The sequence below is a fragment of the Carettochelys insculpta genome, chromosome 17 (assembly GCF_033958435.1).
Source record: "Carettochelys insculpta isolate YL-2023 chromosome 17, ASM3395843v1, whole genome shotgun sequence".
NCBI lineage: Eukaryota > Metazoa > Chordata > Testudines > Carettochelyidae > Carettochelys > Carettochelys insculpta.
In genome coordinates, this window is record NC_134153.1 from 4,087,542 (window position 1) to 4,115,383 (window position 27,842).

General features: G+C 54.5%; 1 protein-coding gene across 10 annotated transcripts; it reads right to left on the reverse strand.

Annotated features, from left to right (window-relative positions):
- Positions 1-1,454: 1,454 nt before the first annotated feature.
- LOC142022349 (sodium-dependent lysophosphatidylcholine symporter 1-like) lies at positions 1,455-27,658 on the reverse strand. Of its 10 annotated transcripts, XM_075012094.1 has the most exons (15): positions 19,322-19,557; positions 17,650-17,756; positions 16,936-17,049; positions 16,429-16,553; positions 15,359-15,491; positions 12,938-13,016; positions 12,209-12,366; positions 11,978-12,068; positions 8,429-8,550; positions 7,446-7,529; positions 7,055-7,138; positions 4,364-4,476; positions 3,571-3,714; positions 3,027-3,203; positions 1,455-2,275 (listed from the first exon to the last, which is right to left on the reverse strand). In XM_075012094.1, exons 3-15 carry the CDS (start codon positions 17,047-17,049, stop codon positions 2,245-2,247), a joined length of 1,455 nt encoding a protein of 484 aa, XP_074868195.1. In that variant the 5' UTR covers positions 17,650-17,756; positions 19,322-19,557; the 3' UTR covers positions 1,455-2,244. The 10 variants fall into 10 exon arrangements, 6 of the variants coding, with proteins under 6 accessions (XP_074868195.1, XP_074868194.1, XP_074868193.1 ...); XR_012647938.1 differs by lacking the exon at positions 17,650-17,756 and having other exon boundaries at positions 3,027-3,142; XM_075012093.1 differs by lacking the exons at positions 17,650-17,756; positions 19,322-19,557 and adding an exon at positions 27,108-27,658.
- Positions 27,659-27,842: the final 184 nt, after the last annotated feature.

Below are 27,842 nucleotides of genomic sequence, written 5' to 3' on the forward strand. Positions count from 1 at the left end.
ACTGACAGCAGGCAGTGAACCACTTTTCCTTACCTCTCCCAAGTCTGTCAACCTACATTTACATGCTTCCTTCAGCCCTGCCAGTAACCTGAAGCTGCACTTCAGACCTGGTACCCATGAGGCATAGTGCTGCTGATACAGCGTGTCAATAACAACTAGCTCAGCTCAACCCATCTCTTATCACAGCGCTGTACCCAAGTGGCTGAATTCAGCAGTTCTCTTTGGCTTGGGGTTCTCACTGGAGAACAGAATCAGGAGCACAGAACACTAGAACTGGAAGGGACCATGAGAGGTCATCGAGTCCCGATCCCTGCCCTCACAATAGGACCGAGCACCATCTGGATCATCCCTGACAGATGTTTGTCTAACCTGCTCTTACGTGTCAGCAATGACAGAGATGCCACAATCTCCTAGGCAATTAATTCCAGTGCTTGAGCACCCTGACAAGAAGTGTTTCTTCATGAGTGTTTCTCCTAAGCCTCTCTTGCTGCAACTTAAGCCCATGGTTTCTTGTCCTATCATCAGGGGTGAAGGAGAATAATGTTTTTCCCTCCTCCTTCTAACACACTTTAAAGGTACCTGAAAGCTGTTATTTCCCCTTCTTAGTCTTCTCTTTTCCAAATGAAATGAACCCATTTCTTTCAGTCACCCTCGTAGGCCATGTTTTCTAGGCTTTTAATAAACTGTGTTGCTCTTCCCTGGACCCTCTCCAATTTCTCCACATCTCTCCTGAAAAGTTGTGCCCTGATTGGCTCTTTGACCATATAGAGGTGTATGGCATGCACCAGGAATCATCCAGGCAACAATGTGGATTCATAGCTAGCTGCCATACTTCTGAACTCCTGGCATTGACCTTGCTCTGAGTCCGATTTAAACTCCCAATCACCCCTGGGCAGTGCTCTCGCTAGTTTTTTTCCATCCATGCACCACTAACAGAAACACATGCTGTCCACCGTGGGCACTCTGCTAATCAGCGAGGAGGCATCTCCATTTGTCTTGGGTGGCTGCCCAAGCACTCAGCTTACAAGGAATACTGTCACTGGGACCCCAGCACAGATCCAGATGCGTGGCATTGACCCAGGACATGATTTCTGACTCCGGCTAGGCCCTCAGCTTGACGCATAGGCCGCGTCTACACTTGCATGCCTCTTTCGAAAGAGGTATGCGAATGAGGTAAATCAAAAATGCAAACGAGGCACAAAATTGCATATCTGACACCTCGTTTGCATATTCTTATTTCGATATAGCTTCTTTCGAAAGAAGAAAACCAGTGTAGACACTGCTCTTTCAAAAGCAAACCCCATCTTCGAAAGAATCCTTCTTCCCTTTATTTAGTGGAGTTTATTTTCGAAAGAGCAGCGTCTACACGGGTTTTCATCTTTTGAAAGAAGCTATTTTGAAATAAGAATATGCAAATGAGGTGTCAAATAGGCAAATTTGTACCTCATTTGCATTTTTGATTTACCTCATTTGCATACCTCTTTCAAAAGTGTAGACGCACCCATAGTGACTTCAATTTTGGGATTCCCAAGCTCTTGCCACTAGTCCTGCTTAGAGAAATAAACTTTTGTGCTGCAAGGCAGGAACTGATCACCATCTGGGCTTAAAAGGACCCTCTCTCCCCTTTCTCCTCACAGGTACAGTATTACTCAATCAGGATCTTTAACAAGGGGTTTCACACCTTTCTCTGAAACAGCCTGCTCTGACAATTCTCTTGTGAGATGAACCATCTGTTTTGGTGTGACAATTCCTTTGTTCCTTATGAGATGAGTGTGTTAGTACCACATAGGAGACATCATCTTGCCAGTCTGATGGCCTGGAAATATATCATGCATACAATGCCCTTCCTAAAACAATTGTATTCCCCTTCCCCCAAAAAATATAGATGTAAGTAGTAACGATTCTGCTCTTACACAGGGAAACTCCCTCTTTGCTCCCCAGAACATCTTCCCCCACCTATTGGCCCTGTTTTGAGTGTGCTGGTGCTGCCAGAAAAGCAAAAGCTAAAGCCACACAGAATGCAGCACTGCGGGGTCACAGCAGCTCTGCAGGGCTGCCTGCAGCAGCACCGCAAGGCTTGTCTCACACAGGGAAAGGCAGAAAACACAGCTGTGTCCTTTGTGATGGGGAAATCAGCAACAATAGGCAGCTGAGCCTTTAAATTACACTGATGCAGCTTCATAGCCACGCAGAAATCCTGGGTTCTTTCCAAGCAAATTTCCCAAGACTGGGTCAAGGTTTCATTTATCCTGGGTTTTCATTCTCTACCCGATGGCTGTTAAAAGGAACAGAAATGAATCCAGCTTAAAATCCACATTGAGGGAGTGGGGGAGGATACATGGCTTGGTCCCAGGCCCAGTCCTACTGCAGCGAAATGGAGTTTATTTCCCGGCAAATTCCCCTTTTCCCTCCAGAGAGCTAACCATGGGTGTGTCACAAGATCACTCCACTCAGAGGCATTTCAGGAAGACTATCATCAATTGTTCCTGAAGCAGCACTTCCTGCTAGCAAATTGTGGGGGTGTTATTCTGGTCATCCCACCCCCGCCCCCGTTGGGGAGGAGACAGCTGACAGAGTCTTCGCTGCTGGCCAGTCACATCATACTGCCTATAGCAGTGAGAGAAGCTCCCACCACTGTAGTGCCATCCACACCAGCATTTATTTGCACCCCATGAGTGATGTAACTTAGACCAAAGGAAGTGGTAGTGCAGACCTGGCCTAAGTGAAGACAGTCATCCTGGCTGCACAGAGACTGGTGTGGGAATGGAGGCTGTAGGGCTGTGCCCAGCCATGCCAGTCCCAGTCCCAGTCCCAGCCCCTCCTAACTCGGAAAAGGCACGGACGTGTTTGCTGACCGTTTGCCGTGGAGCGTGGACCGAGGTCAGAGTTGAATGTGAAATGGTTATAATAGACTCCGGCTGGGGAATTCCTTCAAGACGCAGACCTGTGCCAGATCATCAGTGCAGAGGTGTAGCCCAAAGAACTGCAGAACTCAGTAAACTGTCCTGAGCCAGCACTGCACTTACCCCATTGCCTCCATCTCCACCCTCATCTGCTTCCTTCTCTCCTCGTTGATAGGGTAGAAGGAGAATATGGCCATGGCAATAAGCAGCAGGGCTATTGGCACAGGGGCCATGAGTATCTGCAGGGTGAGGATGACAGAGGGGTTGTGCGTGCAGTCACTGGCTCTGTAACCTGCAAAACTGAAGAGAAGCACAATGCAAAGAGCTCCAGCTTTCAGCCATGGAAACACTGGCTTTCCTTTCTGCTCGAAACAGGAGCCCTGGCAATGAAACAGCTTTCACACCCCACAATCCCTGCAAGTCATGGCAGAGAACTGGAGGGAGCAAACAGAGATTTCACTCCCAGGTTTGCTCAGCAGGGGATGCAGTGGGGAAGAGTATAGGAGTGCTGGCCCATGGGTGCTCCCAGCTAGTCCAGTTCCAGCTGCCCCCAGCAGGGGGTGCTGTAGTGTTCAGTATAAAACACTAATGACTATTCCTGTCCCACCCTCTCGCACTGAGCACCTGGAAACCCCAGGATAAAGAGAACGCAGAGGCTGAGACCTACTGCAGGCTCATGGTCGATATGCCCAAGGAGAGTCCTCCTGCAAACTTGTTGAAGAAAACATAAAACGAGTAGAAAAAAGCTTCCAGGTTTAGGCAGCTCAGGTTCTTCAGCCTGAAATCATCCACTGCATCTGGCAGCATGGACCTGGGGATGAACAACCCAGTAAAGACACTAGTAAGACCCAAAGCTGCTGCCTGCCCTGGTTCTCCCCCATCAGCCATAACTGGGCTTCTGACACCACAGCCCTCCACCACAGCAACGGCCAAAGCTGTGGACTGTGAGTTGGGGGAAAAACTCACTTTTTCAGCCAGGTTTTCAGGATTGCACATACTTACTTATGTGCCTAAGTTGGACCACTGCTCTACCCGTATGTACAAATTAGGCATGCAAATGTATGCACCTATTTGCATAAGTCTGGACATCGGGCCCCGGAGGCTATTTTGTGGGCAGCAGTACAAGGCAAAAGGCAAGTGTTTTGCTGAATGATAGCCGAGCCTCACTGCTCGCTGCTCACTCCGAGTTAACCTTTTGTTTGCAGGCTGATGCACTGCCAGTGCTGTACAACCACAGCGTCACGCAAAGCTCCCTGCCCAATGCCACTCACACTCAGCGGCACAGGGGCCATCTCCCTTTGGTCTTTTATTCAGCCACATAACCGAACACACACGGCTAAGCTTTCATCAATGGTGCTCTGCAGCAAACCTTGCTCACTTGGTTCCTCCCAACATCCTAAGCTATTAACAGTCCAGGAAGGAGTAGCCCTGTACATGACTTGCAAAACCACTCCACTCACCAGGGTAACAAGTACAGGACGGCCATGCTGCATCCTGCTAATATCACCATGCAGACGAACACCAGGAAGTTTTGTCTCACGAGGGTGATGACGACGAGAGCTGGGATGATTAACTGCAGCAGACAGAAAGAGAAAAGCACTTATGCTCCTTTTGCTCTGCATGCCCGTGGTCCTCACTCTCCAGCAGCCAAAGACCATGCTCCCTGCACTCTCCGCTGCTCCCAACCACCTCCTATGGATCGACCCTCACTTCTGCCATCAGAGCTGTCTGCACCAAAGAGACCTTGCAAGCCCAATCGCAACTCTGAAATCTTGCTGGGACATTAGACTATTTTCTGGTGGTTCAGTGTCCCCTCTCTGGACTGCATCTCTGCTTGCTATGTTCTGTGCAGCTCTGAGAGCTCTAAAGGAGCTCAGCAGGTGATAGCTTAATGCTGCCTGAATTACAAGAAATCCTGAGTGTCATAGGAATCCCCCCAGCAGCAGAAATCAAGTATGCTTCCATCAGAGGAGGGAGCGTGGTGTCGGGATTGAACTGGGAGCCTGGTTCCTGGGTTCTGGCTCTGCCATTCTCATTCTGTGACATTGGGTGAGTCACCTAGATCCAGATTTACATAACAATGCAGATAGGCACCCAGTGGGATTTTACAAAAGCACACGGTTGTCAATGGGCATTAGGCGCATAACCTGCCTAGGTGCATTTGTGAAATCTCATTGGGTGCCTGTCTGCCTCTTCAGGTACCTGAATCCATGTGTAAATGTGGCCCCTGGAGGTGAGCACCCACAACGGGGGGCAGGTTTTGAACAGGGCTCAGCACAAGGGGTGCAGCCCTTAGGGGCTGTCGGTGCCGCTGAGCACCCCAGCTCCCACTGATACTGAGTATAGGTATGGGAAGCTTCCAGCTAGACCAGTTCCAGCCATTCCCAGAAGGAGGTGCTGCAGGGAACAGTAAAGAAACCCCTATGGCTTGATCTCATGAGGGTTGGGGTGGTCTCAGCAAACCCCGGCACCAAGGCAGAACTCCCGGGACAGTCTGTTCCTGAACCTCCCTAGTGTAGTCAGGCATCTTTACCGGACCGGTGCTCGGACATCCATTCTGCTCCCTTTGATGTTAATCCCCTTGGCCGCGTGCGTGTGCTCCCTTTGGACAGCAGTGTAGAGTCAGCGGTTAGCCAGCACTACCGACCTCGCAGAGCCCCCGAGAACCACAAATCAAGCGAGGTACAAAGGCACTGGAGCCAGGGTTATTGTCAATAGCACATGGGCGCCAGCATCCTCGTGAGTCTCCAGTATGACTCAACAGTTTACACTGGTACATCCGTACGCCATGACAATGGGCGCGACTCAGTTGATGGCAAGGGGGCTCCATCATCCCCTCGGTCACTCGACCCAGCCCCGTTACACACACTTTTATACACAGGTATAAACAAATTATGTATCCAGGTACAACCCCTCATTGTAATACATCAACGCTCCCCCAACGTAACTAGATCTACCCATTAACTTGGGGGATAGCGGTGGTACCATCAAAACAACACTATCCATCATGCCATCATTACGACCTGTTCCTGAACTTGGGTGGGAATGTGCCTGGTGCTAAGCTGTTATCTATGGGGAGGGATGGGGAGTGCATGGTACCAAGCAGGAGGTGTTTATGTGTATCACTGAGCGCCTGGCGCTGGGTGCTTTGATGTGCTGTTAGACCCTGTGACTTATCACCTCTGTCCCTTGCTGCATTCCTGTGAGCAGAATCTACCTAGCTCAGTTTTTGTGTTAACCCTTCATTGTTCAGGCTTGAGGCCTTTAGCTTTGCAGTATGTTAACATAGCATTGACTGTTGCTCTAGGCCTTTAGCCTTACACCACGCCTGACTGTCAGGCCCTCATTACTACACCTGGCCTCATCTGCCACGTGGGGATAGAATACCCTTTGCCTGGGCTCCGGGGGCAGTAACTGACTGGAGGGGTGGAAGGCTCTAGGGGGACGCAAAACATTAATCACCTCTTCTTATTCGCCCCAGGTACTGAGGGCACCCAACAATCAGTTAGGTGATTCCAGAGCAGTTTGAGGAAGTGTCTGCCCTAGTCATTGGCCAGGCTGTGGCTGAGTCACACACACAGCAGCCAGCGGGCCCTGTACTGTGCTTCTACACCCTGTGTGTTCCTTGCTCTCCACCTGCACAGAGCTGTGCCTGTGTGATTAGCACAGGCGGCAGCTCAGCACGATGACACATTTTCAGGCAGCTCTCCGGGGCGGGGGCGGGGGCGGTGACAGCTGCCAGCAAGCCTTCCGCGGTCTGGGGGCGGAGAGGTGAGTTTGCTGGGAAGCCTCGTGTAATGGTGCCGGGTCGTGTCTGCACCAGCTTCCCTTGGCACATGCTCCACGGAGAGGTGGTGGAAGCCGCCAGCGGGACTGGTGCTAGGGAGAAGGGGCTCACAGAGGCTCTAGTGCTCATCCCTGCTCCAGCAGGAGGCACTTTACGAACCCACATAGGAGCACAGGTTGGGGCCAAGGGTGTTCAGTGGCTCCTCTCCCAGCAGCAGGAGCTGTAGTGGGTAGGGTAGGAGGGCTGATGGGGCAGGGGGAGGCAGTCCCTGTCTCGCAGAAGGTGGCACTGCAGGTTGCAGGGCAGAAGGGCTGCAGGACTGCAGCTGAGACGGATTGCAAAGCAGAGAAGAAAGGAAACTCACCGACATACCCGTGAACAGGGCTGTTTTCTTCCCAAAATGCACCAGGAACCACTGCCAGAAGGGGATGGAGAGGGAGGCCACAACCTGGGAGAGACAGAGACCCGGGGGAAGACTCAGCAGGATTCTCAGAGCCTTTCCCTGGCCACGTCCAGTCTGTGACATGGGCACATGGGCAGCAGAGAGGCTGAAATCCAGCAGACCAGCCTGGGGTCCCATTAGCCCTCCTCACCCTGCCCCGCCACCCTGAAGGGACGGAGAGCTTTGAATCAACCTCGTGAAAGACCATAGAGGGGCCCTGACAGATGGGGCTTGACCCCTCAAACACACCATGAGAGCACCGTTTGCATGGAGAGGGCACTGCGAAGGGACAAGTTACCCTGTGCAGACTTACCAGCATGATGAGCACCAAGTGCTGGAAGCTCCCAGCCAGCCCAGCAACATGCGTGCAGAAAAAGGCAAAGATCCCCTGTGCGACCTGGGAAGGGAACACACGGACGCTCGGCACTTAGCTCCCCAGCTCCAAAGGAGCCTGCAGTGCAGCAAGCTGAGAGGTCAGATGGCTCTTTGCTTCTCCTCACCATCTGCTGGAAGACGCCTGTTCCGCCTCCCCCCTCATCTTGCCATGTGCTGCTGACTCCCCACCCATTTTTCTAGGGATTTCAGAACCCACCTGTCCAATGCAGAAATCAGTCAGTGAGTCACTAGCTGCCTTCCCACGCCTGCACTGCACCTCCCCAGGCCTTCCTCTCCCACCTGCCGCTCGGGGGCTCTTTCATTGCAATTTTCAAGCCAGAAAAGTTCCTGTGAGCTCAGTGCTGGTGAAAAAAGTCCGATCGGCTGCTCTGGGGACCCAGATCCCACATCACGGGCAGCAACCAGCAAACGCCTTCATGCTGGCTGCCAGCGTCTACTGGGAACATCCTCCAATTGCCACAGAGGCAGGCCCGAGATAGATCTGAACCCACGACCTACAGTTAAAGGCTCTGCACAAGGTTTTTCCTGGCCTACTGGCTCCCTGGGCTCCCAGCAGAACTGCCCCACAGCAGGGGCTGCTGTGTGCAGCGGGTACAATCTCCCCTTTATTAGCCAGGCACGACGGGGGACTGCACTGGTGGGCAGGGATGTGGTCAGGTGGGCTTCTAATCATGGGCTGGGCCCAGCCTGTCCTACCAGTGGTGAAAGCTCCTGGGGTCTGGGTAGGTCCCACCTCATGTGACTCAAGCTGCTGCTCGGCTGCCATCCGATGACATCTCAGGACCTGCTCCTCCTCACGGCTCAGACACGTCACCCAGGACGCTCTGAAAGAGCCCAGCTGCCACTTTCTGTGGTCCCCCACCACCCGTCTCCTCCCGCCAGCCCTGGACGTGAGCATACCTGGAAGGCCAGGGACATGAAGAGGAAGCCACACAGCAACCAGATGTAAGGTTGGTGCCCCAGGATCAGGCGCAGGCTGCAGAAGAAGGGCATCTGGGTCTTCCCCAAGGGACTGAGGGGCCCTGTAAGGATGGGAAGGGAATTGTGGCAGTCACCCGCCCTGTCAGTCCTACGCCCCAGGGATGGTGGTTATGACTGTTATGTACGTGAACTGAGAGCCCCGAACACGGCCCTGGGCCACCGCACTCCTCAGGGCAGGTGAAGCCTCAGAATCACAGAATTCTAGGGCAGGAAGGGAGCTCAGGAGGCCATCGAGTCCAACCCCCTGCCCAGAGCAGCTGCCATGCTTGGCCTGGGCTCCCAACCTGACGGAGTTCTGGCTGCCCCTGAAGTATGGAGGTCGATTTTCCTTCTTCCTGCTCCCCAGCTCCTGCCCCTGCCTGAGCACCTCCGTGCACCGCCTCCCAACCTGAGCACCTCCGTGCACCGCCTCCCAACCTGAGCACCTCCGTGCACCGCCTCCCAACCTGAGCACCTCCGTGCACCACCTCCCAACCTGAGCACCTCCGTGCACCGCCTCCCAACCTGAGCACCTCCGTGCACCGCCTCCCAACCTGAGCACCTCCATGCACCGCCTCCCAACCTGAGCACCTCCGTGCACCGCCTCCCAACCTGAGCACCTCCGTGCACCGCCTCCTGCCCCGAGCGCCTCCACACCCCACCCCCCACCCCTGAGCGCCTCCACACCCCGCCTCCTGCCCCCACCTGGGCGCCTCCACACCCTACCTCCCGCCCCTGAGCGCCTCCACACCCTGCCTCCCGCCTCGAGCACCTCCACACCCTACCTCCCGCCCCTGAGCGCCTCCACACCCCGCCTCCCGCCCCCACCTGGGCGCCTCCACACCCTACCTCCCGCCCCTGAGCGCCTCCACACCCCGCCTCCCGCCCCCACCTGGGCACCTCCACACCCTACCTCCCGCCCCTGAGCGCCTCCACACCCTGCCTCCCGCCTCGAGCACCTCCACACCCCGCCTCCTGCCCCCACCTGGGCGCCTCCACGCCCTGCCTCCTGCCCCGAGCGCCTCCACACCCCGCCTCCTGCCCCCACCTGCGCGCCTCCACACCCCGCCTCCTGCCCCGAGCGCCTCCACACCCCGCCTCCTGCCCCCACCTGCGCGCCTCCACACCCCGCCTCCTGCCCCGAGCGCCTCCACACCCCGCCTCCCGCCCCCGCCTGGGCACCTCCACACCCTGCCTCCCGCCCCCGCCTGGGCACCTCCACACCCTACCTCCCACCCCTGAGCGCCTCCACACCCCGCCTCCCGCCCCCACCTGGGCACCTCCACACCCTACCTCCCGCCCCTGAGCGCCTCCACACCCTGCCTCCCGCCTCGAGCGCCTCCACACCCTGCCTCCCACCCCTGAGCGCCTCCACACCCCGCCTCCTGCCCCGAGCGCCTCCACACCCCGCCTCTCGCCCCCACCTGGGCACCTCCACACCCTACCTCCCGCCCCTGAGCGCCTCCACACCCCGCCTCCCGCCCCCACCTGGGCGCCTCCACACCCTGCCTCCCACCCCTGAGTGCCTCCACACCCCGCCTCCCGCCTCTGAGCACCTCCACACCCCGCCTCCCGCCCCCGCCTGGGCACCTCCACACCCTACCTCCCGCCCCTGAGCGCCTCCACACCCCGCCTCCCGCCCCCACCTGAGCGCCTCCACACCCCACCTCCCACCCCTGAGCACTCCCACACCTCGCCTCCCGCCTCCACACCCCGCCTCCCACCCCTGCCTGAGCCCCTCCACACCCCGCCTCCCGCCCCTGAGCGCCTCCACACCCCGCCTCCCACACCCACCTGAGTGTCTCCACACCCCGCCTCCCGCCCCCACCTGAGCGCCTCCACACCCCACCTCCCACCCCTGAGCACTCCCACACCTCGCCTCCCGCCTCCACACCCCGCCTCCCACCCCTGCCTGAGCCCCTCCACACCCCGCCTCCCGCCCCGAGCACCTCTACACCCTGCCTCCCACCCCCACCTGAGCACCTCCATGCACCGCCTCCCACCCCCACCTGAGCACCTCCACACCCCGCCTCCCGCCCCCACCTGAGCGCCTCCACACCCCGCCTCCCACCCCTGAGCACTCCCACACCCCGCCTCCCGCCCCCGCCTGGGCGCCTCCACACCCTACCTCCCACCCCTGAGCGCCTCCACACCCCGCCTCCCACACCCACCTGAGTGTCTCCACACCCCGCCTCCCACCCCTGAGCGCCTCTACACCCTGCCTCCCACCCCCACCTGAGCACCTCCATGCACCGCCTCCCAACCTGAGCACTCCCACACCCCGCCTCCCACCCCCGCCTGGGCGCCTCCACACCCCGCCTCCCACCCCTGAGCGCCTCCACACCCCGCCTCCCACACCCACCTGAGTGTCTCCACACCCCGCCTCCCGCCCCTGAGCGCCTCTACACCCCGCCTCCCACCCCCACCTGAGCACCTCCATGCACCGCCTCCCAACCTGAGCACTCCCACACCCCGCCTCCCACCCCTGAGCGCGTCCACACCCCGCCTCCCACACCCACCTGAGTGTCTCCACACCCCGACTCCCACCCCTGCCTGAGCCCCTCCACACCCCGCCTCCCACCCCTGAGTGCCTCCACACCCCGCCTCCCACCCCTGAGTGCCTCCACACCCCGCCTCCCACACCCACCTGAGTGTCTCCACACCCCGCCTCCCACACCCACCTGAGTGTCTCCACACCCCGCCTCCCACCCCTGCCTGAGCCCCTCCACACCCCGCCTCCCGCCCCTGAGCGCCTCTACACCCCGCCTCCCACCCCCACCTGAGCACCTCCATGCACCGCCTCCCAACCTGAGCACTCCCACACCCCGCCTCCCACCCCTGAGCGCGTCCACACCCCGCCTCCCACACCCACCTGAGTGTCTCCACACCCCGCCTCCCACCCCTGCCTGAGCCCCTCCACACCCCGCCTCCCACCCCTGCCTGAGTGCCTCCACACCCCGCCTCCCGCCCCTGAGCGCCTCCACACCCCGCCTCCCGCTCTTGTCTGGGCACCTCTGAGTGCTTCCCTGCATCCCCTCCCCACTCTGCTCCCACCTGAGCTAGATGCTGCCAGCCCAGCGGAGGGGAGTGACCTCTTCAGAGCTGACATGAACTGGAGGATGGAGCAGGCTGGAAAGCAGCAAGTCTCCAATTCCCACCATGCCGCTAGCTGTCAAGCTCTTGAGCCTGAAGCATACGCCCACGTTCCCTGTCAGCTGCGTGGCCATGCCACTGCCTATTTAGCACCACACCAGCACTCAAGGAGCCCACCTGCAGCCTGCATTGGCAGGGGGAGGGCAGCCTGAACCTGGCACCTCTCCCCCGCCAGACCCCAGCTGCAGCCAGGATGGCCTGGACTGGAGCTGCCAGGGTGGCCCTATACCAGCCCGAATGCAACCGTGACTGAGGTGGCCTGGCCAGGACTCACACCCATGGCCTCAGAGCACCATGCCAACCATTGCCAGAGGAGCCAGGAAAGAGTGACCTTACCAGGCTGCTCCTTCACTCCAAGGAAGAGAATCAGGCAGGCCATGCAGTAGAGAGCGCCCAGGACCGCTGAGGCAATCACGTACGCCCTGCGCTGGAACACAAAAGAGCCGGCCCGGATGTCACCCCCGAGCACGAGCTACCCAGAGCGTGGGCAGCACTGTCCCAGGCTGAGTCCCGCAGCGGGGCAGGAAGCAGACGGCACACGGGGGGGAGCAGTGGCCAGGCGCTTACCGTGTTCTCCAAGGTGTCAGTGAGCCCTGGAGTGGTGCCGTTGTCCATGGTCCCATTCAGCACACCACAGCTTTTCACCATGCTGGCGTGGTACCCACCAACTATCTGCCCCTGGATACCTGAGCCGACCAGCGTGCTGAACACTTCCACCCCCATTCCTGCCAGGCACCAGAACAAACGGGAGGGGGTCAGTCAGCTTCGCAGCCTGAGCCCCCGAGCAGACCGAGGGGAAGGGGGGCCAGCGAGCGCCTCGCCTTGTAAGGGGCTGGCTGTGTGTGAGACTGCCCTCTGATGGCTGCTCACAGAGCACAGAAGAGATCTGCTGTTTCTGCCAGCTGTAAAATTTCCCCTTTTGCTCCCGTGGTAGAAGCCTAAATTTTTGGACCGGGGTTCTAAGACAGAGGCGCAGGGCCTGTGTGTTCAGCATAACCACGCCCCACGTTGTGTGGCCTTCCCTGCCCCGTGGCTGGGCTGATTTAACAGCAGAATCCCACGTATCCTGTGACCGAGATCCAAGCCTTCAGAGAGCGCCTGGTTCCCTCTGCAGCCCAGTTGCTGGCTGGCTGAAATAGCCTGTGTATCCCAAGTCTAGGGCTGCTGTTTCTAGCATTTCATAGCGTATCCGGTTCTCGTCTAGGGTGATGCTGTTGCAAACCCAGATTCACAGACAACACTCCCTCACACAGGCCTGGGACTGAAGGAAACCTGCATCCATGCAGAGACACTTACTGTAGGCAGTGGCTGAGTCTCGGTCTTGCTGATTCCCTCCCAGGAACATGGTCAGGGAGGAATACGGCACATGATAGCACTGGGGAGAAAAACAGCTCAGACACCAAACAACTCAGCTGCTTCTCCCCTCTCCTGTCCCACCCCCTTGGGACAGATGCCGTCCTCCCCTCCTGAGAAGGCATTTGGATGCTGTGAGCTCCTCGGAGGAGCTACCAGCACAGAGAACACAGGTGAGATCTAACACTACTGCCCTGACTCACCCATGTCACTGTATAAAAATGCAGTCCCGTAGCACTTTAAAGACTAGCAAAATAATTTATTAGGTGAGGAGCTTTCGTGGGACAGAGCCACCTCTTCAGACCATAGCCAGACCAGAACAGACTCAATATTTAAGGCACAGAGAACAAAAAAAGGAATCAAGGTCAACAAATCAGAAAAAAAAAGATCAAGGTGAGCAAATCAGAGAGGAGAGGGGCAGAAGTGGGGGAGTCAAGAATTAGATTAAGCCAAGTATGCAAAAGAGCCCCTATAATAACCCAGAAAATTCACATCTCGGTTCAAACCACATTTGTGAATTTTCTGCACCATATAGGCTACGTCTACACGTGCACGCTACATCGAAATGGCTTATGTAGCGACATCGAAATAGTCTATTTTGATGAATAACGTCTACACGTCCTCCAGGGCTGGCAACATCGACGTTCAACTTCGACGTTGCGCAGCACCACATCGAAATAGGCGCTGCGAGGGAACATCTACACGCCAAAGTAGCACACATCGAAATAAGGGTGCCAGGCACAGCTGCAGACAGGGTCACAGGGCGGACTCAACAGCAAGCCGCTCCCTTAAAGGGCCCCTTCCAGACACAGTTGCACTAAACAACACAAGATCCACAGAGCCAACAACTGGTTGCAGACCCTGTGCATGCAGCATGGATCCCCAGCTGCAGGAGCAGCAGCCAGAAGCCCTGGGCTAAGGGCTGCTGTACTCGGTGACCATAGAGCCCCGCAGGGGCTGGAGAGAGAGCGTCTCTCAACCCCTCAGCTGATGGCCACGATGGAGGACCCCACTATTTCGATGTTGCGGGACGCAGATCGTCTACACGGTCCCTACTTTGACGTTCAACTTTGAAGTAAGGCGCTATTCCCATCCCCTCATGGGGTTAGCGGCTTCGACGTCTCGCTGCCTAACGTCGATGTTAACATTGAAATAGTGCCCAACACATGTAGCCGTGACGGGCGCTATTTCGAAGTTAGTGCCGCTACTTCGAAGTAGCCGGCACGTGTAGACACGGCTATAGGGGCTCATTTGCATACTTGGCTTAATCTAATTCTTGACTCCCCCCCGCCCATCCCTCTGCTCTCTGATTTGCTCACCTTGATCATTTTTTTCTGATTTGTCAACCTTGATTCCTTTTTGGGTTCTCTGTGCCTGAAATATTGAGTTTGTGCTGCTCTGGCTATGGGCTGCAGAAGTGGGTCTCTCCCACGAAAGCTCATCGCCTAATAAATTATTTGGCTGGTCCATAAAGTGCTGCTGGGCGGCTTTTCTGTTTTGATCGTCTAGAGACGAGCAGGGCTCCCTCTCTGTTACTACGTCACTGTACGACTGCCAGGCTCCACAGCGCCCCCTGCTGGAAGCACGTGGGATGGGGAAAACTGGGCGCTCTATCCCCACCCGGCAGGCCGCCCTGCCCCATAGTCAGTCACCCTCTACCAGGCCTTACGGCGCCCCCTGCTGGCAGAGTCTGGGAGCAGCGCTGTGAGCCCCGCCCACAACCAGCACGGCCACAGCTTTCCATACAGCGCCCCCTGCTGGCGGAGTCTGGCGCTGGAGGAGCTGCGACTTCCCCTGTAGGAGCGCTTCCCATACGGTGGTAGGTGTGGTACACAGCAGGACTTCAAGGGGTGCGTGGCAGAAAATAAATGACTACAAATCAGGAGAGAAACGCTGGGAGGGCACTGGGAGAGGGGGTACGCTTATAAGGCTGAAGTCCCAAAGGGGGTATGCGAATGCTGTGTTTGGGAAACGCTGCCCTATAGGCTGAGTTTCAGTTCTGGGCAGGGGGAAGCCCCACAGATACCCCCAAGCACAGCAGAGATTCTGGTGCTTGCAGGCAGGAGCAGGCCCTTGGAGTTCCTGGGTGACTTGGGGCATACGAGGTCACACCCCACACAATGGGCCATTTTGAAGAACGGGTCACTCCACCCCCATACACACGCATAACATGCCTCAGAATGGCCTCCCTCATCTGGGATATGGCAAAAAAGGGTCCAGTTTTGTTTCAGTTCTGGGCAGGGGACAAGCCATTTAGAAACGGTCCAGTCCAACTTGCCAGACAAATGGCCAGCCTAGCCTGTTCTCTGCAGCCAGGGGATGATGACTCCTGAAATGCTCAGCCCAAGGTGCCGTGGTCCTTACACTCATGCTCGTCTGGAACAAGCAGTACATTGTCAGGTACCAAAGGAACTTGAGGGAGACAGCGCCGGTGTCCAAGGGGGTGGACCAGACCATGCAGTAGAAGACCACCCCGAACGGCGTAGAGAAGACAATCCTGCAGGAGCAAGTGCGGTTGATTTGACACAAGCACTGGAGCAAAGCTCATCCCTGCAGATGTGCGGCCTGCATTGCCTCCTTTCCTGCTCGCCGCGCCGACGCTCACCCAGGGCGAGCACAGGGGAGGGCCACGTCGCTCAAATCAAGGGGAAAAAAAATAAAAACAGAGGGGAAGCAGCACACCTGTGCTGGCCCCAGATCTGCTCATCTCAGCCTCTGCTCTAACAGTCGAGGCCCAGACCCAGCAGTGGGATCCGTGTGGTAGGGGGTTCAGCCACTTGGAAGTTAAATGCGAGAGTAGCACCCTTCTATCCCAGGGGTCAGCAACCTTTCCGAGGCAGAGGGCCAACATTTGACCTTTTGACCTCGACGTACAGGCCGAGGGCTGGTGCTACTTTTTAAAGGCACTAACAGCCCTACTTAGAACGGGTTCATTCATAAATAAATGAAGAGGCAGAGCTTTACCATCAAGGGGGAGGTTGGTAGCATTGGTTGGTCTTTTGTTAATCCACAGGCAGCTTGGCTTTGAACCAGCTCCCGGCTGCATGGGGGAGGAGGGGCGAGGCTGAGCTCCCGCCTCGTGTGCTGATGAAAACTGGCTCACCTGCCACTATTGGTGCCTGTGCCAGAGGTTGCTGAGCCCCTGTTCTAAATATTTATCAGACTGTTCACTTCATGGGAGATTTTGCCAGCCTCCCACAGCTGAGCAGATTGTCTGGAGGGCTCCATGTAACATAGGCGAGATCCACCAGGTGTCAACTGACCTCCCCCAGACAGTCTAGGTAGTGAATCGGATAGAAATTGCAATAGTTACAAGGGGACTGATTCTTGTTAGCATTATCCCTTTTCAAGCAGCCCACTTTACGTTCACAGCTGGATGCTTTAGATCCCAGCTCTCAGCGATGCTAAGACTGACCTCTGCCCCCAGTGCTCACCATGGGATCAGCTTGCCAAGCTTCCTTCTGGGGCTTTTGCTAACCAGGAAGCCAACAGCAGGGTCTGTAATTGCGTCCCAGGCTCGTCCGAGGAAAAGGATCAAAGAAGAATGGAAGGGTTCCAACTGCAATAGACAAACAGCTGACTCAGGCCACAAGATTCCAGCCAAAAGAGGTCAGAATAACACCGCCCTGGTGCACACAGCTCTGGGCAGAATTCCTGGTTGTATCCCCCAGGCTACCACCCAGAGCACATGGAAACTTCTCCCCCACGCACGCACACCATCCTCCCACTGCAGCTGTTCCCTGCTAAGGCTTGTGATGAAATCACAGCACTTGAAGTTGTGGGTATTGATAGGGGCTTTGGGCACCATCTATGTCTTTGCAAGAACTACAAAAGCCACTCGCCCAGGCTGCCTTCCTCACCCCCCATCGCCACGCACACACAGCCTTGCACTGAGTCTGTGCGTTCGAGCTGTGCTGCCCACAGACAAAGTGGCCACGCACCTGCACAACATCCAAGAGAAAGATCGGGAAGAAGAACCCGAGGGCGTTCCCTGTCATGTGGTACGGCACACCCCCTAGACCATAACACAGCTTCCTGTAGAACGGCAGCGTCATCTGGAACCGAAACACAAATGAGCCACGCGCACTGCGAACTGACACCTGGGCCCAAGATGTTCACATCTCAGCTCTCTGCCCATCCCTCCAGCCCTACATCGCCCCCGGCCCTGGGCAGAGCCTCAGCTTTCCCCACCCATGTTTCCTGCCACTGTAGCTCGCATTTGGGTTCAGGACTCCACAGTCAGAAGCCGGCCACAGGAACTGGGCTCTCTTCTTCCCAGAACTGCCTATGCGACCCAGATGGCTCAAGCTGCAGTCCACTGGGGAGCAAAGAGCCCAGGGGTGCCCCTTTGGCTGGCATCTGTGGCCTAACCAGTATCCAGCCCATTCCTATTCAACACGAGACTTCAGTGCATATTACTGGCATAGGATAGATGCCCAACTTTGCTAAGAGTCAGACATTAACGCAACTTCAGGATGAAGTTTAATAAGGACAAATGCAAAGTGCTCCACTGGGGAAGGAACCATCAGTTTCACACATACAGAATGGGGAGAGACTGTCTAGGAATGACCACAGCAGAAAGGGATCTAGGGGTTATAGTCGACCACAAGCAAAATATGAGTCAACAGTGTGATGCTGTTGCAAAAGAAGCAAACCTGATTCTGGGATGCATTAACGGGTGTGCTGTGAACAAGACACGAGAAGTCATTCTTCCGCTCTACTCTGCGCTGGTTAGGCCTCAGCTGGAGTATTGTGTCCAGTTCTGGGCACCGCAGTTCAAGAAAGATGTGGAGAAATTAGAGGGGGTCCAGAAAAGAGAAACAAGAATGATTAAAGGCCTGGAGAATGTGACCTTTGAAGAAAGGTTGAAAGAATTGGGCTTGTTTAGTTTGGAAAAGAGGAGATTGAGGGGAGACATGATAGCGGTTTTCAGGTAGCTAAAAGGGAGTCATAAGGAGGAAGGAGAAAACTGGTTCTTCTTGGCCTCTGAGGACAGAACAAGAGGCAATGGGCTTAAACTGCAGCAAGGGAGGTTTGGGTTGGACATTAGGAAAAGTTCCTAACTGTCAGGGTGGTCAAACAGTGGAATAAATTGCCTGGGGAGGTTGTGGAATCTCCATCGCTGGAGATATTTAAGAACAGGTTCGGTAGATGTCTGTCAGGGATGGTCTAGACAGTACTTGGTCCTGCCATTGAGGCAGGGGGCTGGACTCGATGGCCTCTCGAGGTCCCTTCCAGTCCTGGTGTTTATGATTCTATGATCCTCCATGCCTGCTCAGCCCAGCCAATCCCTGGCCCGGCCTACTCAGGTGGGACCAGGCTTCCCCCTAAGCTGAACACTTGGGTGGCCACCCAGGAGAAACTGAAATGCTGACCAGCCGACTAGCAGCGCCCCCGCCCCGGCAGCCTGTCTTTCTGCGGGTGCTGCACGCTGGCGCACGCTGGCGCACAGCATTTATTCTGCACAAGGATGGAACAACGAGGGAGCATTGGGTTGGCCCCCCGGGGCAGAGAGGCACTTCGTGGGCATGAACCTCCCAAGTTATTGGCACTAAGGACTCAGCTCCCCTCACATCTCCCCAGGGCTCCACAGCCTTCCCCGCTACTGAGAACCAGCCAATCGCCCATCTGTTCAGGTAACGCTCCGCTCTGCGCCTCCTCTCCCAGCTGTTTTCACAACAGCACCCCCGCGTCTGGGGCAGGGCCTCCGCGCCCCGCTGCAGGGGTAGAGGTGGGTGCAGAGGCCCCTGGGGTTCGCAGCCCGGGGAGGGAACCGGGCTGGTCCATCTTGCAGCCGGGAAGCCCCGATGCACCTGCTCGGGTTTGAGAGCTGCCAGCGGAGGCGCAGGGCGGCAGCTCTCCTGCGGCGCTCGCAGCCCCGGGGGCCGGCTGGCAAGCGTGGGCCGGGCGCTACCCACCCGTGCAGCGTCTCTTCCCCTCGGGCTCCGCCGCCCGCAGCGCGCACAAAGCGGGGGCGGCCCCCGGGGGGCTCAGGCTCCCCCCCGCGGCGGAAGCGGGGGGACCCGCGCCTCGGGCGGGCTGTGCATGGGCGTTTCCCGAGGTCGGGGCGCTCCCCAGACGTCTCCTCGGGCGCCAGGGGCAAAGGAGGCGGTCGGGCTCTTCCAGGGGCGGGACCCCAGCGGCCCCGGGCGTGGGGGACATTAGCGGCGGGGGGGCTGCGAATTGCAGGGCCCAAAAGCGGGCCCGGCTGGAAGACGCTCGTCCCCGCCCCGCTAACGGGCCGCTTGTACCTCGGGGAGCCCTTTCCCGCCCCCCGCCCGCAGCCGCTCAGTGCGCCCGGCCCCGGCTCCAGGCAGCTGCACTCACCCGGGCGCGCCTCGAACTCCCGGCGCCGCCGGCCCGCGCCGCGTCCCCCAGGCTGCCCGGCCGCATGGGGGCCAAGGCGCTGCTGGGCAGAACCCGCCGAGAAACCCGGGGCCAGAACTGCAACTGACCAACCAAGCCTCGGGGCGGAGCCCGGCCCGCCGCAGGTCAGGAGAGATTCCCCCGGGCGTGGGCTGCGCCGTCCAGAGGCCTGGGCGGGGGGCCCGGGGTAAATGTAGGCTGGGGGCGGCAGCACTGGGGTGGTTTGTCAGATCCCGCCCAGGCCGGCTGGGCTCGGCTTGGCTCCTCCTTCCAGGCGTTGCAACCTGCCCGCCGCAGCACCGCTCCTGGCTGTCCCACACAAACACTGGGCTACATTATGGAGCCGAGCTGGGATCGGGCTCACGCCCTTGGGCCTAGCCTGGGAGGGGGGTTGGGAACCCAGCGCCTGGAGGAGGGAGTGAGCCCAGCCCACCCCCGCGGACAAAACCCCTAGGATCCCTTTCAGGTGCCCATGGGCTGGATAGCCCCACCGTGGTGCTGAAAGAGGGGTGGGGGGAAGGGCTGGCACCAGCCCTTTCCTCCACCGTCAGCCCAGCCTTCCTCCCACTATCCTGAGATCTTCCCAACTGAGCACCAGGCTCGGCTACTAACCACACAGCGCCAAGCTGGCAGCCGGCTTCTCATCAGCGTTTGCCTCACCTCCTGGGGAACCAGCATCACTCCTACAGCACCCTCGCCCAAGCGTCCCAAGTGCCCCCCGGCCCGCTGGCGCACATACCCTGCTGCACAGACTGTGCTCCCATAGACAGGAGAGAGACTGAATCCCAAACAGACAACCCCCAAGGCCCAGATTTCCCCACTGTGTCATTGTAAACCCCTCTGTGACCCTCCTTCCCTGCACACAGCACAAGCCAGGCAGGCTCAGAGCAGCCAGCAGCGTCCGATGCTCACTGCTTGTCCCTTTTGACACTCGTGGGCGGCAGCAGGCTGCCTTTCTATACACACCTGAAAAACGGAGCTTGCAATGGCGCTCTTGATCCCACAGTGCAGTTACGTCCGTCGCTGCCTACCTAAGTCTACGCAATTCCCTGCAGGGGAGGAAAGTAGGACTAGGACACCACTGAGGTCCTTGCAAGGCGTTTCGGCATAGCACCACACCCCCCAGCAGGGCAGCAGCACCTCAAGCCTAGGCGAGAGGTTATAGAACACTAGAACTGGAAGGGACTTCAAGAGGTCATCAAGTCCAGAAAGCTGCCCTGACAGAAGGACCAGCACCATCTAGATCATCCCTGTTAGATATCTCTCTAACCTGTTCTTAAATATCTCCAGCGATGGAGATTCTGCAACCATCCTAGGCAATTTATTCCAAAAATGAAACACCCTGACAGGACTTTTTTGCTAATGTCCCCTTCTTCTTGTTCGATTATTAGAGGTTAAGGAAAATAATTTTTCTCCCTCCTTCATGAAACATCCTTTTACGTTCTTAAAAGCTGTTCTGCCCCCTCGGCCTTCTTTTTTCCAAACAAACCAACCAACCCCATTCTCATCATCTTCTCTCACCGGTCATTTTCTAGACCTTTTTTCAGTTGCTTGTCTCTGGACCCTTTCCAGTTTCTCCACATCTTTCCCAAAAACATAGGGCCCAAAACTGGACCCAGTACTCCAGTGGAAGCCTAATCAGCGCCAAGGAGAGCGATAGAATTATTTCGTGTCTTGCTCACATATTCAAAGAGTGCTAGTGGTCACACAGACACCTGTGGTTGTTTGCAGCCTTCTCAGGTTTGAAAGGTTGTGCCACGGGTAAGCAATTTTAAGAAATTGCGCTAATCTTCTGGCATTACATCTTTGCATGCAGGACTACGGAGAGTGCTTAGAGGGCTGCAGACGATTAACCGCTGTGGCCCTGGAAGCTGCCTGAACCAGTGAACACAAGAACAGCCACAGTGGGTCATCTAGCCAATGGGCCATATAGGCCTGCAACCCATCTTCCAGAAGAAGCCAATCCCAAGTCCTTCAGAGGGAACGAAAGGGGCAGTTAGCCACCCCCCGCTCATCCAGTTCCAGCAGCTGGCAATCAGGGGGTAGGGACACCTCACACATGGGGCTGGGTCCCTGTGAATGGCAAGGGCTCAAGGGAGAATTTTGCCTTGATTTGGGCCTGTGTTGGATAAGTTTGGGGAAGAGGGAAAGGGATCTGCAGACTTGCTGCCATGATTTGCCATCATGGAAACACTCGGATGAGACCAGACCAAGAAACAAGGTTTCCTCCCCACATTGTCCTCTGCCCACTATAGAAGAGCCATGTATCACCAGCCAGCCCCCCTGCTTTGGGACTGGAGAGAAATAGCTCTGCAAGATGTTTCAAGGGAGCTCAGGGTTCCGGAATGTGCTGTTGAAAGGGTTCCAAAGAGCTAATTAAGTAGCTTTTCTCAGGGTGCACTGAAGTAAAGGGGCTGGTTGCCGCACAGGAATTCTGCCAATTCAATCATCTTGAGCCCAGGAACTCAATTTCTTGGCAGAGAACTGAGTGGCAGCCTTAGATAAATTATATCTGCCAGACCCAAGAATGCAGATTCCTCCCTGCCCCACCAAAGATAGGCAGCTGCAATGTCTTCCCAGCACTGATGCAGAATTTTTACTGGAATTTATGTGACGAGTGTGGTAGACACTTGGCTGGGGAGCGTGGAGATGGGGGAACAGAAGGGAGGGTGCTGTGCACGTCAAGCTTGGGTCAGCCTCTGTTGAAGATTACAGAAAGCACATCCCCCCACCAGCACCAAGAACTGTTTAACGCTCTGCAGTCACTAAATGTCTTTCACATAAATTACTTACTGTCATAAGCTTCAGCATATGAATTATTTAGCTGGTTCAGAACAAGAACAGCCTTGAGTATAAGCCAGAGGATTTCAGACTTTTTTTCCCTTCCTCAGGTAAATAAAGGGTTTAAGCCAGTGTAAATTATCACTTTGAAATCTCAGGTGCTAACCACAGCCGTGAAAAGGGAAAGGTGCAACTCTTCGCGGTTGTACAGACCCCATTCCAGGTCTAGTTTACACACACACTTATTTCACTTGTGTGTGTAAATTCAGAGCAACATCTAAGCGGGGGCGGGGGTGTATGGTTGCTGCAACCCTGCCTGGAGCTGGCCAAAACAAATTAACAGGTTTTTGTGAGCACAATGCTGAACATCTGATTCAAGTTACAGTAAACCCTTTCATAACCAGCATTCCATCATCTGGCGCTCTCAAAGAACCGGCATTTTAATTATAAGTAAATTTTAGTTACGTCTTCCATACGTACAGAGTAGTGAAAGTAAATACAAATAACTACAGCAAATACAGCGCAAGTTTACAGTGTACAATACTACTGTTGTTGGTAAATAAAGTACTTTGTATACATTTTGTTTGTTTCTTAATAAATAACCTTGTTTTTCTTTGGTCTTATGCATTGCTAGGTATACCTCTCTTATCCAGAATATCTGAATATCCAGCAACCTCCCAGTCCAAGGGCTGCTGGACACGAAAGAGTTTACTGTACAAAAAATTAGATGAGTTGAAAACCTTTAGTTGCTGGGGTCCCCATTCAGATATACAGGAACCTGACCAATAAAATAAAAGAACCCAAGAGCCCTCACCCAGTTCTCTGTGATAACACCACCACTGGCACCTCCAAGAAGCTATAATTCCCATCTGGCAAGCACCAAGTCTGCGTATAGTAAAGAAAAGTTAATAAAAAGGGAAAAGGAACCAACTTTTAATTGGAGAAAACACCACAGCCCCAATTCAAAAGCTTATCACTAGGAGCAATGACCACCCCAGAAAACACTGGGGCACTGTCTTTGCCTGTCTCCCACAAACTCAGGTCTTTGCGAAAGAATAAGTTACTTTGTCTTAAAATTACATTGTACTTTCAGATGCAGGGGGCCTGATTTTCAAGCATCTCACAGGTCACCACTAGAAACAACGCGTGTTGGGGAGACGAGGGGAGCACTGTATGCCTTCAAATGCGCAACAGGCCTGTGAACACAGACACTGCTGCAGACGTTTATAAAAATACCTGCTCTTGTTTAAAGAGCCCGATCCAAAATCTGCTGAAGATAAGAGGATGTTCTCCACTGACTTCAACACACTTTGGATCAGGCCTTGGGTAAATTATTTTGACTTACTGTGCATGTGCATGCCCCGAGCTGCTTTGCTACAGCAAGTGAACTACAAAAATGCTGTGAATTCAGCATTAAGGGGGTGTAGTTTGTAAAGCAGCTCTAGTTTTTAAAACCACAAGGTTGCCAGCAATAGGCCACACTTCAAAAGAGCATCCTGGGGATGTGGGCTTTGGTTGTTCTGATGTTCTATTTCAGTGTGCAGTGCCACACAAAGAAAAGAAAGCCAGAATAAGGGCAGCCATGGGACAGCCAATGTCTAGTTCCTGGAGATGTTGCACGCTAGGATCGTAACACTCAGGAGATTTTTCACAACCCGAAACTAAATACAGTCGATTGTAACCAAAGATAACAAAAATGATGACCTGGTACTTTACAGTCAAATATTTAAAAGTCCTTCTAGCTCCATGTTAAACAAAACAAACTATCCTCTGCCAAACGGTTACCTCAGAGTAGGTCACACTGGAGCAGCAAAGCCATCTACCATCCAAGACACCCTTTGGTTGCAAATATCAGAGATGGGGGCAGCATGCAGCTCCAAAGGGAAGTATGTACTTCTTGACAGACAGGAAGAGCAGAACCAGCTCAGAGGAAGAGAGTAGGGGTTGGGCTTCAGTGGCTGGAGCATGTGAAAAATATGTAGATATTAGAAAGGAAGAGGAAGAACAATGAACCACACATGAAGTGGGAGGATCAGAAGAATAAACCCTATCATTGCTCACCTCTCAGAGGAGCATGGCACTTATCCAGCTGATACCCTCAAGCACAAACAGAGCAACTGAGTTATTAAAACACGGAACAGTGTTCTCTCCACTCCCTCTGACACACAGAGCAGTGTTCACTCCTAACAAATATAGTTCAGCAGACCTACAAAGGGGTCAGTCTCCCTCCCTCACACTCACAACGAGGCAGAAACCAACAGGTGTAAATTCCAGCGCGAGAAAGGTAACTTTCTCCAAAGTTCTCCAACAGAGAACATGGTAAGCATGAGAAATACAGGCAGAATTCCGCCTGGCAGCAGGGAGCGAGGAAACTAGCTTCTTTAACAATAAATACAACGCAAGTGGCTCAGGCACTGAAAGAGAAGGGAGAAGGTGTATTTTAAAAGGGTGGCACAGATTAGCTTCCCACACACACAGAAAAATGGCAGAACATGGACAACTGCAGTCACAAAAAGAAGCCCAACCTCTGCCCACCCAATCCACCCAGGAGTGCAAGAAAACATTTTTTGCCCTCCCTGAAGGATGACTCTGCTAATTAACGGACATTCCGGGACATTGCAGAGAGGAAAATTCTCTTCCTCCCTTGCATGAAGTAGGTCTGAGAGAAGCAAGTGAGTCCTGCAACAATCACTTAAACCAGGCAACTCCTCATCCCACCTGTAGGAACCCAGGTGTATTTCACAGCACTTTTTGGCTTAGTTTTAACCTTCTACTTTCATCCATATCACTGTATTTTTAACTTCTGCATCATTAACAATAAGCTTCATTCATTTTTTTTCTGTTAATACACCATCTATTGAAGGAGACTAGATTCAATCAGGAAAGAAGCTACATACTGGACATCCAGACAACCCTACATGCTCTGCCGTGTCACGTTCGTAGTTATAGAAGATACATATCCAGGCTAACTGTATTTTCACTGCTCTGTCAAGTAACTACATAGCCCAGTGGTGTAAGATGCTCTGTATCTAATCAAAGCTACCACAAGATGAGGACTACAAATTAACAGGAAAGCCTGAGAGAAGGGAAGTAGAATTAGTGGAGCAAGATGACAATAGAGCATATTAAACTAGGCTGCACGTGTGCGTGCAATTAAGAGTTCCACCTTGCAAAGCTCCTCACATATTAACAGCTAAAAACGCTTTTGGGCAGTTTAATGACAGAGATGCCTATGACTAAAAAACTTTGCAGCAGTGTCACCCTCTGGTTTGGAGAGGAAATGCAGTTTTCACAATGGAGAAGCTGCCAGGAAACATTGTCTTAAATCAAAGCCCCCACAACCACGACCACCACCTGCCCCAAAGAACAGAACCATCACTGCACATGAGATTAAAGATTCTCATATAAATCACACCACAAAACTATTTCAGTTGTCCAGCAGAACCAGCACAATCAAACCCCCGTCCAAAGCACTACAATCTGAATCACACTGATGTGCACTTAACAACCCTACATTGCATTGGCTGACATGGGACACCTGGCTAGAGAAAGAAAATGAAAATTTGCCTCCTGCCCCAATTTTCTGGTAAAAATTACCACTTGCTAGCAAGGGTAAGTGGGTGATTTTTCTTCCCAGCCTCTTCCTTTACTCTTCTAACTCCACTTAGGTGCCTGCATCCTCTGCTGCTCTTTGGGAGGACTGCACCTGGTTGATTACCTAGGCACCTTCTCCAAAGTGCAAAAGGCAGGGCTGCCTGCAGTGGCATTCCATCACAGGAAGCCAAGGGCTTTTGGGACAGACAAGTGTGAGATCCAAGTTCCACTGGACCAATCACTTTGAAACAAATGCACTAGCACAAGGCAGCTATGGCTCAACTCCAGTTGGTGGTGGTGGGGGGAATATCCACTTCCATGCTTTTTAATGCTGATCACACAGGCGCCTTACCCTGAAATATGAAGCATCCTCACTTACAGCATTAATGCAAAGCCCCAACTACACAAGGCTCACCGTCAGCGGAACAGGAAACACTGCTAAGACACTGATGTTCAAATCAGCTGATGATTGCTCTCCATAACAACCCTGCTAGCAACACACACCCAAAGCACAAGAACAGAAGCTGGCTCTTCCTCAACAAATTAACATGGACAATTTCATGTGTCACAAGACATTTTCCTATTTTTTAATGGTCACTTTCACAGTAATTTACATTTGCTGTTATACACATTGTGTATCCATTTAGTCATGAAAAACATGAATTCACTCAACCTTCAGTAGATTAAGCGCTACAAAAATGCCCTTACTAAGGTCTGGTATCTATTCCCCTGCCTCTCCCGTGCTGCATGCACCCAGCCAAACAAGTTTCTCATGCTGACCTTGAGCAACCTGCTACCCCCTCCCCCATGTAGGCATGCCTAATGTTTGGTCTCTGCTCCTCGCAAGTACCAAAGCTGAGGAACTGTGATGCACCAGGGAAGTAGCGTTACAGTGCTGCAGCTCTAAGCTCCAACATGACTAAGCCTGGGAACTAGGGGGCATACCCTAACAATTCAGGTATCTCCATCACTGCCACGCTACTGGTCTCAGTGGAGCATCGAATCAGCTGGTGTCACAAAGCCAATGACTCAGCACAGCTGGCAGGCTCTGCGGAGAGTAAGCCCAGCACACTGAGTCAGACGCGAGGTGCCTGGCCAGAGTGCTATGTGGCAAGCGTGCCTGCACCGTGGCAGGCTCAAGCTAATCCTGTTAGTCCCTCATTTTCGGGTGCATGGAATTCACCCTCAGAATTCCTAATACATGAGGAGACCTGAGCCCAAAGTGCAAACAGTGAGACAAAGGTTAGGGATTCCACGTACTGCTCCTCAACACGTGAGAAAGTGAATTAAAGACTTAATATCTTCTCCACAGCCTTCAATTACAGCTTGGCCTTTCCCACCATCTCAATAATTCATTGCTAAAATTCCTTACCCAGAATCTCCATTGTCCATTCAGAGACGGTCTATCCATCTGCACCACTTTTTACCTCCACAGCAGATCCAGCATCCTGTCCTGCACAGGTAGAAGCCAAGGAGCAGGGTGTGCTTTCCAAGACCACCCACCACACAGCAAGACAGAACTGCAGTCAGCCAGCTTGCTTAATGGAGGGAGAGGATAAAACAAGACAGCAGGCTGGGTGCTTGGACGTACAGCCCCAGGTAACACCGTTTTTAATCCCACTCCTGCTGTTTTGGTGGTGGAGGCTGCAGGACCCTCATCCTGTGAAGGACTCTACACTAGTCCCACCCAGGGCTCTCCGTGAGGAAAGGCAGAGTTTTGTAAGGAGGACGGGGGAAAGCTGCACTCTTTTTGAAGAAGGATAAGAACAGATTTAACCTTGTACCTCTGTGCACACATCCACGTTTTACCCATATCTTGTACCACTGTGGATTCCCACTGATCTCTCAGCTAGGGCTGGTGTTATACAAGTAACCGTCCACCTGGTAACCAGGTCACCCGCTTCTGGGATAGGTTTTATTTAACACACTGAAACGAAGGACGTGTTTTGGAGCAAAGACGGAAGGAGAGAAGAGTAATGGGTTGCTGTAAGCCATTCTCCCCCATCAAGGACAGAAGCTCCTTCCTTTGAGCTCCCTTTCACAAACCTCCTTCCTCCATAAGTCAGTAACAGGAGCCATAAGCAACGGTGAGAACGCCAGCGGGAGA